The sequence below is a fragment of the Cebus imitator genome, unplaced genomic scaffold, assembly GCF_001604975.1.
Source record: "Cebus imitator isolate Cc_AM_T3 unplaced genomic scaffold, Cebus_imitator-1.0 Scaffold8, whole genome shotgun sequence".
NCBI classification, from domain to species: domain Eukaryota; kingdom Metazoa; phylum Chordata; class Mammalia; order Primates; family Cebidae; genus Cebus; species Cebus imitator.
In genome coordinates this window covers 831,545-842,958 of record NW_016107323.1, presented here as the reverse complement: position 1 = coordinate 842,958, position 11,414 = coordinate 831,545, and the positions used below count along the sequence as shown (strand labels likewise).

The following is an 11,414-nucleotide window of genomic DNA, read 5'->3' as shown; positions in this document are numbered from 1 at the left end:
CTTCCACCTCTCTCCCCACACTGGCCAAGTTTATGGGAAACCCTGCTTGTGATATCACAATCTTTTCAACCTTTTTGTTTTTTTTGAGATGGGAGTCTTACTCTGTCACCCAGACTGGAGTGCAGTGGCAGGATCTTGGCTCACTGCAACCCCCGCCTTTCAGGTTCAAGCGATTCTCCTGCCTCAGCCTCCCGAGTAGCTGGAACTACAGGTGCACAACACCATGCCTGGCTAATTTTTGTATTTTTAGTAGAGACGGGGTTTCACCATGTTGGCCAGGCTGGTCTTGAACTCCTGACCTCAGGCGATCTGGCTGCCTGGGCCTCCCAAAGTGCTAGGATTACAGGCATGAGTCACTGTGCCTGGTCATTTTCAAACTTTTTAATGGGCTGTAGCATCCCAAGTGTTCATTTTAACCGTGCCTGACACCTGGCTAATACTGGGGCCGAGGTTTCCCTTTGCCTTCTGAAGGAAGGGGTCTTGGTGCAAATCACTCTTGCAGTGTGTCTAAATGGGAGGGGCATCTTCCACCTTCTTTGGCAGGTTAATTGTATTTAAAAGGCTCCAAAGCCAGCCCAGCTATAATACTTGGAAAGATGATATATTATTTCATAATCATGTCATCTTTAAATTTGAGATACAACTAACAACATACCATAAAATTCACCTGTTTAAAGTATACAGTTTTATGTTTTAGTATATTCATAAGGTGGTACGACCATCACGACTATCAAATTCCTCATCGCCCAAAAAAGAAACCCCATACCCATTAGCAGTGACTCCTCATTTCTCCAGCAATCGGTCTGCTTTCTGTTTCTATCAATTTGCCTGTTTTAGACATTTCATATAAATGGAATCATACAATACGTGGTCCTTTGTGACTGGCTTCTTAATGTTTTCAAGGTTCACCTGTACTATTGCAGGTATCAGGACTTCATTTTTTAGGGCTAAATAATATTTCTTTGCATGAAATACCAGCTTGTTCATTTATCGGCTAAGGGACATTTGGGTTGTTTCCATTTTTTGGAAATAGTGCCACTCTGAAGATGCATATACGGATTTTTGGGCAAACATTTTCATTTCTCTTGGATATACCTAGGGGTGGGATTTTGGGGTCATATGGTAACTTGGTTTAACTTACAAAATGTGTGTGTGTGTGTGTGTGTGTGTGTGTGTATGTATTTTGCCAAACCGTTTTCTACAGTGGCTGCACTATTTTGCATTCCCACCAGCAGTGCAGTGCATGAGGATTTCACTTTCTCCACATCCTCTCCAATGCATGTTACTGTCTTTTTGATTCTAGCCATCCTCGTGAGCGTGAAGTGGCATCTCATGGTGACTATGTCTTCTGAAAACACAACCAAATTCAGAAGAATTGATAAGGCTGATGATGTCTGGTTGAAAAGGCCCCAGTAAGTGGATTTTGCCTTCAAAGTTCAACTCCTCCTGTGGCATAGTCCCAAACACTAGATTTGTTCCGTTGACTTTCTATTCCGTAAACCTTTATTGTGCACAGCTCACGTGTCAGGCATGGGGCTGGGGGTGGTATACAAAGAAGCAGGCAGTAGGTCCCTGCCTATGGAAGGAAGTAAGATACAGTTACCCATCACGTGGGGCAGAGTGGAGCAGTGCCAGCTGAAGAGTACAAAGGAGGAAGAGCCAAAGGGTCAGAAGAGGGAGAAGGTCCCTGGATGGGCACAGTAACTGGTCCCTTGCCCACAGAAACAACCCCCAGATCAGCCAGAGAGATGAGGTATGGCTTCTGAGTGCTGAAAGGACTTTACATTCCCCAAAGGCAACTGGCGCTGAGAATTCACAGTTGATAGCCTTTTTAAGATGCCTCCATTGGCCCAGATGGCAGTGGGTGATGGCTGGTGTCCTGTCCAGGCCCTCACAGGGTCCCCAAGGGGTCACTGCCCTCAAGCTGCCGTTCATCGGAGTCCTGGGAAAAAAGAGGGGTGTAAGCGGACAGGGCATTCTGCATGTTAAGTCCTAGGTTGAACCGTTCTGGTGGCCACTGGTCTGAGGCCTGAAGCACGACTCTCCTTGAGCGCTGTAAACACGTGCATGCTGGGCGTGTTCGTTCACGCTGCTGCCTTGTGTTGGGAGGTGGGATGGTCTGGGGTTACGGCCACCTGTTCTGGGAGCCCATTTAGTCTCTGCTGCTTGAAGCTGGGTGGCCCAGGACAAATCACCCCAATTCAGCTGCAGTTTCTTCTTCTACAAAGGTTATAATATACCTCACAGTGAGGCAGGAGGGTCAAATTAGGCCCTACATTTGTCAAGGTATAGGCACCCCACAAAAGGTGGCTGATACTATAAAAACTACTTTTAGGTTGAAATTTCATCCTGAACCAATGGTGGCTCTTGAGTGCCTGAGAAAGTGTAATAGAAACCCACTCGATGGGCATGGTGGCTCATGCCTGTAATCCCAGCTCTTTGGGGGGCTGAGGCAGACGGATCACTTGAGCTCAGGAGTTTGAGACCGGCTTGGATAACACAGTGAAACCGCATGTCTACAAAAAATACAAAAATTAGGTGACATGTGCCTGTAGCCCCAGCTACGCGGGAGGATCATCTGAGCCCAGGAGGTTGAGGCTTGCAGTGAGCCCTGATGGTGCCCCTGCACTCCAGCCTTGGTGACACGCCAAGACCCTGTCTAAAAGCCACACTCTAGAGGCGGCCATGCCAAACCTTCTGCCAACTTTAGCTCTGACTGGCACCCAGGCTTTGTTAATTAGCATAATAGATTGCTAGAAATGGCTTTTCGTCGTGGAACTAGTGGTGGTAAATGTGTCTGGAGTCACTAAAAATAGTGTAAGAGGCGTGAGAACGTAGCACGTCACTTTGCAGGCTGGTACCTCATGCTTAGGATTCCAGAATGTTTTTGCCACGTAGTCTGAATAGTAGGTTTAGCTGAATCCTGCTTTTAGGCTACTTTCTCACCTGCCTCAGGTGAATCTTTCATGCCTGGTGCTGATGGAGCCCTCAGAAGAGGACAGATGGCGGGAAGGTTGGGGGTGCATTGAAGAGGATGGATGCATTGCTTTTCTCTGCTTTTTCAATGAAAGTGATTTCAGCATAACAATACTTCCAGAAATAAGCTATTAACAAATGTAATTTACCTGAACTTTACCTTTTTATCTGAGATGGAGTCTTGCTCTGTACAATGGCACGACCTCAGCTCACTGCAACCTCCGCCTCCTGAGGCAGGCGGCACTATTCCTGGCTAATTTTTGTTTTTTTTAATAGAGACGGGATTTCACCATGTTGGTGAGGCTGGTCTTGAACTCCTGCCCTCAGGTGATCCACCTGCGCCCCAAAGTGCTGGGATTACAGGCGTGAGCCACTGTACTTCGCCTGAACTTACCCTTGAAATGTGAACCAGAAGCTTTTACTTGGGTTTGATTAAAAAACAAAATATGATTTACAGTCTGGTTATTTTTCAATCTATTGCACATATATTAAATCTGTTACAAGATATTTACCTTTGGTTTACAAGTATTGCACTATACAAACTTCAGCATGTTAGAAGAAAACATTTCTCTCCTTTTATAAAAAGAAAAATTAAGTTCTATTCCTTTTTGCAGTCCAGAACTGGTATTAAACTACAGGCAGGATGTACTTCCACATGTGTTATTAATGGGGTACCCTGCCAAGGGGTCCCCCTGGATTGATGTCACTGGAGCCCCCATCTAAGCTCTGGCATCACTAACTCTAGAGATAAATGGTCCCGTTCTGGAAGACCAGAGCAGAACACCCACCCATATATATAAAAGGCCTCATCAAAGAAAAGTAGCTCCAAAGCAGCAGCTCTGACAACAGGCAGTAAAATCTTGGAGAACAATGTCAGTGCAAGTTTAAAGGACATCTGAAGGAAAAATTCTTTTTCCTTATAGCTGTCTTGTGTTGCACCTGCTACCTCATAAATGGTTGCAGCAGAATTGAGCCTAAGACTTCTTTTCATTGTAGCATCTCACCTATGTTGGGAGTCACTTAGGGCGATTGGCAAAATATTAAGGGAAATATTAGAGAAAGTTGTGAGATACAGTCTCAAACCTTTTGGAAGGTTGAAAGGTTTTCTCATTAACTTGTAATAATGGAATGGGCTGAAGGCAGCTGGTTCTTAGAGCATTAGGTCATAGCGTGAAGATGAGGGATAATAGAAGCTTCCCCAGTTAAGTCTGTTTACCCCACATTCTTTTAATTAGTTTGTGCTGTCTGGGGGTGGCAGGAGAGGTCGAAGGCGGATTACATATTAATGTTGTTTGTTCTGGGCCTGGAACCAAAGCCTTTATCATTCATAAAACCACTCTTAACCATATTAATTATCCACAAGCATGTTGACTTAGAACCTCTGTTATTAAATCTATACTGAATAAATGCAAGGAGGAACAGCTAGTAAGGGGTCGGGTAGCTGCAATCGCCCTGTGAGAGCAGCTGATGACCTCTCTAGCCCAGTCATTCACTGTACTTGGTGTGTGAGGGTATTTTATTCATCTGTCGTGGAGTCAGGGTTTGCAGGACAGAGTCCCGCAGGTGGAGACTGATGTCTCACACCTGGTCATGAGATTGGGCTTGGACAACAACCTCTGGTTCTTGCCTGTCTCTGTTCAAGGATTCTGCTGTCTACCCAAGAAAACCCAGGAACTCTAAACAGCCACACTGGCTTCAGTCACCTTGCAAAACTGGCTTTTAGGCTTGTGACCTGACATACATTCTAGAAGTAGAACTTCTTTGGTACAAAGCTCTCCACTGAAATTTCCTAGAAGCTGTCATCCCCTGTACTCCAATGGAACCTATTCCTAGAAGAATAAGAATGCAAACTCACTGTGAAGGGGTCGTAGGAAGGTTCTGGGGGAGCTGAGGCTGTGCTCTCATACATGGGGTTCGAGATACTCTCAGGCTGCTGCTTGCCAAGAGCTGCAACATTAATGTCCTCTTCCGACTGGAAAGACAAGCATGAGAGGCAGGAGCGTCTCATCCAAGTGGGCAGGTAAAGTAAGCCACCCTTTTGCCTCCCTCTGGGAGCATTTCCTTTTTGTTTGAGATGGAGTCTCGCTCTGTCGCCAGGCTGGAGTGCAGTGGCAAGATGTTGGCTCACTGCAACCTCTGCCTCCCGGGTTCAAGCAATTCTCCTGCCTCAGCCTCCCGAGTAGCTGGGATTATAGATGCCCGCCACCATGCCCAGCTATTTTTTTGTATTTTTAGTAGAGATGGGGTTTCATCATATTGGCCAGGATGGTCTCCATCTCTTGACCTTGTGGTCTGCCCGCCTTGGCCTCCCAAAGTTCTGGGACTACAGGCGTGAGCCACCGTACCCGGCCCAGCTGTTCTTTTTTAGCAGTACTTTGTTAGAGAGATGATTCACATGTAATAAAATGCACCAACCTTTAGGTTCAGCTCAGCAACATCTCTACCCAGATGTGATCCATCCCCCGGGATGTGTGCACATGCCCTTTGCCTGCCAGTACTGCCACCCAGGGTAACCACAGTTCTGACACCCATCACCCTGGAGTGGTGTTGCCTCTCCTTCAACTTAATGTAAATTCAGTGATACAGCCTGTACACTTTTACTAAAAATGGGGTTTTTGAGATTTGCGCCTGGAGCTTACAAATATGCAAGTTATCTGCTAGAAGGCAGCAAACGACTGCCTGGGGGCTCTGCACCACAGCCTTGACCGGGAGTGTTTTGAGGAGGTGGCAGCGGGAGAGGCGGGCCAGAGAAGAAAAGTCCATAGGAGAGGGTGCTCCTGCTGTGCCGCTGCCAGGCCGTATTCCTACACAGCCAGCCAGGAGCTGGCCGCTGATGGAGATGCGGACTCAACTGTTCAAACAGAAGCGAGTTCCATGGCTGCAGCATGAAGCCTCTGGCTGTGTAGGGTCCCTAGCCCTGTCCTCCAGTCCTCAGAGCCAGTCTTGATGCCCAAGCTAGGTCTTGGGGTGTGCTTGTGCAGCGAATCCTCCAAGGTGAACGAGACTCCTATCTCCTGGTGAATGTGCCTCCAGGCCAAACCCCTGGCACAGAGGCTCGGGGTCTGTGCTCTCTTTGCCAAGCCCTGTCTCAGCCAGAAAAAGGGACTTGGGACTGCCATTGCTGTTCCTCCTAAGGGCAGGGACCCCACCCAAGCAGCAGTAAGCGTGGGGTGGGTGGCTGCCCCTGCTACTGTGTGACACACTGCTCCTGGGTGAGGACTCTGGTGCGGCCGGTCAGCTGAAGCAGCCCAGGGACTGGGTTTTTGGAGAGGACCCCATCATCATGTTCCCCTTTTCCTCTCTCACCTCAAAATGCTGGAAGCCGATTGTTCTCCGGTTTAGCCGAAAGTAAGAATAAGCAGCCAAGGCAACAGCTCCAATGACCAGGATGATGGCGAAGAAGATCCCTGCTCCCAAGCCAGTGTGAGTCGAGGTCTGAACACAGAAAGAAAGGAAAGGGGCCCATTCTTAAAACTTCTGACTCCAAAAGGGGAACCCTTGGTGGCCCGAGGCATCCTGGAGCCAGTGGGGATAAAAATACTGATATGTTAACATGTATCTGGCCCTTACTACTGCCAGGGTCTGTTCTAGCACCCTTCCATGAAAAAACCCATTGAAGTGTGATTGTAACCCAAAGAGATAGGGACAGTAATTATTGTTCTCATTTTTATGTGGGATAACTGAGGCACAGAGAGGTGAAAAACTTGCCCAATGTCACACAGCCAGTCAGTGATAGAAGTGGGCTTTGAACCCAGTCTGGCTTTGGAGCTTCCGTGCTTAACCACTATGCTATGGAACTCTCCAGCAGTTTACCTCTCCCTCATGCTTTCGGGAAAATACTAACCACCACCATCACCAACTTTTATATAGCATGTACTATGTGTCAGAGGCAAAGCGTTTTTCATTTTTAACTTGTAGTCCTCCCCAAAATCTAGGGAGGGAGGGAGGCATTATGAGCTCCATTTTGCAGGTGAGAAAGTTGGGACTCAGAGATGCTACAAAGTGGAGGGGCCAAACCAGAGTTTAGGATTTCTCACTCCCCTTCCACAGGTTCCTCTGTTGGCCCATCCTCCTGCTTTTGTTCAACAGATTATTAATTGTGACTGGTGCTGTGTTGCTAATGCTTGGGAGTGGGGCTGCCAGGAAGCAGGGCTGGGCAGTCCTGAAGCCAGCTACCTTGGAGGTTGGTGGCTTCTCCAGTCTCTGGAGGAGGAGGGTGGAGTACAGGGCTTCTGGTAATGGTTTGCCCCTTGGCAAGTGGGCACCAGGGTTCCTCCTGGCCTGTTACCAGGGATCCTAGATACTCACCACAGGGGCAGGGGGTGCTTTTAAAGGCCTGGAAATGACATGAATGATCCCATTGGAGGCAAAAATGTCCCACTGCACAATGGCTCTTCCATCAACAAACCTGGCCTCCATCTAGGGAAATGAAAAGAGGTTTGATGGCTTTTGCTCTCCGAGCAGGCAGCCCTCCGTGGAAGGCCCCTGAGCCCAGGTTGCTGATTTGTCTTCAGTGACAGGCAGCTCAGGACTTCTGAACACATTAGTTGTCCTGTGCCAACAAGCTGATCTAAGGGCTACAGAGAAACTTATGGGTCATTTGTCCAACCCACTTGTCTGATAAGTAAGTGATCAGAAGGAAGGTGGCCTGACCCAGATCACCCAGGGAGTAAGTGGCAAACCCCATGCCTGTGGACTCTGGGTCCATGCACTGAACATCACACCACACTGTTAGAAAAGAGATACTTTTAAGTGATCTCCCAGTGTGATTTCCTGGCTTGTGTGGGCAGAAGCTGAGGCCCCATGCCCCTCACCCCTGCTGAATCACAGTCTTCATTTTAACAAATCTCCAGCAGATTCAAATGCACATTAAATTTTGAGAGGCACTAGTCTAAACTACTGCTCTTAAATAATAGAAATCATTTATGAGATAAACATTTAAAACCAAGATTTATTTGGCAGTTGCTACATGTCAGACACTACTCTCTGCATGTCTCAAGACTTGAGTCACTGAATCCCCATGGCAGGCTATGATTCAGACATGGTTATCGTCACCGCCAGCACCACAGTTGTCTGCATCAGTATCACCACCACCATCACCAAAGGGGTTCAGAACATGTCACCCCAAAATAACGCCATTTTGGGCTGGGCAAGGTAGCTCACACCTGTAATCCCAGTACTTTGGAAGGCTCACGCAGACTGCGGCGAGGAGTTTGAGATCAGCCTGGCCAACATGGAAAACTCCATGTCTACTAAAAATACAAAAATTAGCTGGGATTGGTGGTGGGCACCTATAGTCCCAGCTACATGAGAGGCTGAGGCAGGAGGATTGCTTGAATTTGGGAGGAGGAGGTTGCAGTGAACTGAGATTGTACCGCTGCCCTCAAGCCTGGGCAACAAACAGAGTGAGAGACTGTCTAAAAAAAACCCCACAAAACTCACCCCCCCACACACCATTTTTGCATATTTATTAGTTATTTTGAGCAGGAGGCACTTGAAAAATGGCAATTGTAGGAAGGGTTATCTGACCACCTCCTTTCTACCTAAAAGCAGGTGATAAAATCTCCAGTAAGAAAGGCGCCCCTTCTGTTCCAGAGGAGAACAACATTCCTATTGGTGACTGGCAGTCGACGAAATGGATCTGGACAAACAAACCCACCGAAATATTCCTTATCTTCCACTGTTTCCACCACCTACTTTAGTCATGCCACAGTTTACTGCCCTTAACCTAAACCCCTTTATTTGATCACTTTGCCACAAATAAAAGTATATAAGCTCTTCATCCCAGCTGTTCTTTGGGTCTTCATTTTCCATATGATAATTCCCTTGTGCACACAAAAAATTAAATAAAACGCATATTTCTTTCCTGTTTATCTTATCTCTATTTAATTCTCAGGCCCAATCACAGACCCTAAGAGAGTAGAATAAGTTTTTCCTCCCTTATACCACAGTCATTAAAATAATGACCTGTACCATCACCATCATCCCCATTTTTCAGATGAGGAAATTGACACACGGCAAAGTGAGATAACTTAAGTCCTTATAGTTGGCAAGTGGCAGAACTGGGATTTGTACCGGGGTCATTTGACTTCGGAGCTCATGTTAATGCCTGGAATAGGCTGAGAAGCTGACTGAAACAAAGGTGGAGAATCAGACAGCTTTAAAATGAGTTGATTATCCTTCCCCATTACCAGCTTCTGAGGCTGGCCTATTTCCTAAGGGGTAGGACTGTCTAATTGTCAGGGTGGTATGCTATGGTGGGCAGTTAACCCCATCCCCTATCTGCAGGGTTAGAGTTTATGTTTACATTATAATGGTTGCCATCTATTAAGCACCTACTGTATGTCAGGAGCTCCAGTTCTCCCAAGAAGCCCAGAAGACTTCGTACCTGTTGGCTTGGGTCCTGGCCAGTGGTGATGAGCAGCTTGCTTCCCAGCCTCGTTTGCAGGGTGGTGCCATTGACAAGGTCATTGTAGAAAAACATGCTGACACTGGCGAGGTGGTGCTCAATGTCCCGCCCAGACAGGGTCTGAGAAAGGACGAGAAACACAAGAATGCTCTTAAAAGGACAAGCAATATCTTGTCTTTAATGATGGGGATGAAGAAAATTGCTTCTCATGGTCTAGGCTTTCCTGCCTCCATGTGGAGATCAGGAAATGTCAAGGTTTTCTCAGGTTTCTGGTTGTCTGGGCTCTGCCAGAGGCCACCTACAGCTAAGATGTGGGATTGAATGTCATTTGTATTGTCTAAAGCAGAGCTTTCCAGTGGTGTTCTAGGAAGAGCGGGTCTTGAGGTAGGCAGAGGTATTGCTCTTCTCAGCCCTCAGGTGGCTGGTGGGGCTGTCAGAGCTTCGGGTCAGCCATCTGTGAATTAAACACTGCCAATCCTCTGTGTGCTGTGACATGAAGAAGGTTGGTGTGGAACACAGATGACATCAGAGGCCCTGGTTCTTCCCCACTCCCTGCATCCCCGGCCCTTTGCCCCCTATGCTGACTTTGGGCCCAGCCATGTGACCTGTCAGGCCAGGGGCACATTAGAAAGGTGACCAATCAGAGGCTTAAGAAGAACTGTCAGACAGGGCTTACTCTTGCCTGTCTCACTCCCTGCCATCACCCTGAGAACTCGCCTGGACTAGCCTGTTGGCCGATGACAGTCCCACAGAACAGAGCAATCGATGGCCCAGCTAGAGCAGCTGACAGCTGGTCTCAGACCCGAGTGTGCCAAGACCAAGGGAGTGACCGCTGACCTGCAGATGTGTGAGCTAAATAAATGCGGAGCCACTAAGTTTTCAGGTAATTTGTGATGCAGCATTGCTGTGGTAATACATAACGTGCTAGTCTAAAGCGCAGGCACCAGGTATTCAACTCACCTCATTCTCCCCCAGCCCGCTGTTCTGTGGCACGAAGAGGGTGCCGCGGAAGGACAGGTCAGTCAGGTGTTGTAGAAATGTGTGGCCTCGAGCTGAGCTGTTGGAATAGGTCAGCACTTTCTGGGGAGAGGAAGGAAGTCATCAGAATGGCCAGCCCTGGTGTGCAGTGGCCAGGGTGGCTGGAGAAGTTCCTGGGGCGTCACCCATCTGGGAATATTCAGGGTGTTAGCCAACTCAGCCTGCCGCTTCTTTGCTGCGTCTTCTGCCTGTGCCTTGGGAAGGTTTTAGGCCTTTTCCTTTCCTCAGTAAATCCTGTGGTTTAAGACGCAGCCGCATGGCAGCCCATCCTCCATATGGCTGCCTGAACAGCCCTTTGAAAGGTGTGTCAAATCTCAAATCTCCCCAAAATCGTGGCTCCCCACATCACTCAGAGGAACAGTCCAAGTCTTCATAATGGCCCACGAGGCCCAAAGCATGTGGCTGATGTTGCTTCTCTGACCCCGGGCCTAGCTGTCCTCTTGCTCACTCTGTTCTAGCCGTATCAGGCCTCCTTGCTCTTCCTGACTTCCTGGCACGCTCCTGCTGCTCACCCTTCTGCCTGGAATGTTCCTCCCTGAAGTCTGCGTGGCTCACTCCATCTCCCCTGTTTACCCTTTGCTCATGTGTCACTTTCTCCCCAAAGCCTGCCCTCATCACTTCACACAGAAAGGGGACACTGGGGCGCCCCTCAGCCCTGCTCCACTTTCTCCATAGGATCTGGATCTATCACCTTCTAGCACTCAACACGATTGATGTGCTTGTTCCATTTATTGTTTGTTTGCCGGTTCACTGATATATCCCAAGCACATGGTAAGTGCTAAATATTCCCTGAACAGGCTGGGTTTGGTGGCTCACACGTATAATTCCAGCAGTTTGGGAGGCTGAGGTGAGAGAATAGCTTGAGCACAGGAGTTTGCGACCAGCCTGGCAGCACAGTGAGACTGCATCTCTATAAAAAGTTAAGAAATTAGCTGGCATGGTGGTGTGCGCCTACAGTCCTAGCTGCTTGGGAGGCTGGGGTGGGAAGGTC

General features: G+C 48.1%; 1 protein-coding gene across 1 annotated transcript in view; it reads right to left on the bottom strand.

Annotated features, from left to right (window-relative positions):
- Positions 1-1,485: 1,485 nt before the first annotated feature.
- The window catches only part of STAB2 (stabilin 2), a 169,233-nt gene continuing 159,304 nt past the window's right edge, over positions 1,486-11,414 (bottom strand). The window contains exons 64-69 of the mRNA XM_017540297.2: positions 10,346-10,465; positions 9,365-9,505; positions 7,285-7,395; positions 6,283-6,411; positions 4,832-4,948; positions 1,486-1,942 (exon numbers count right to left, since the gene is read on the bottom strand). Coding sequence (XP_017395786.1) covers positions 1,892-1,942; positions 4,832-4,948; positions 6,283-6,411; positions 7,285-7,395; positions 9,365-9,505; positions 10,346-10,465 — 669 coding nt within the window. The 3' untranslated portion in view covers positions 1,486-1,891. The remainder of the gene's footprint in view (positions 1,943-4,831; positions 4,949-6,282; positions 6,412-7,284; positions 7,396-9,364; positions 9,506-10,345; positions 10,466-11,414) is intronic.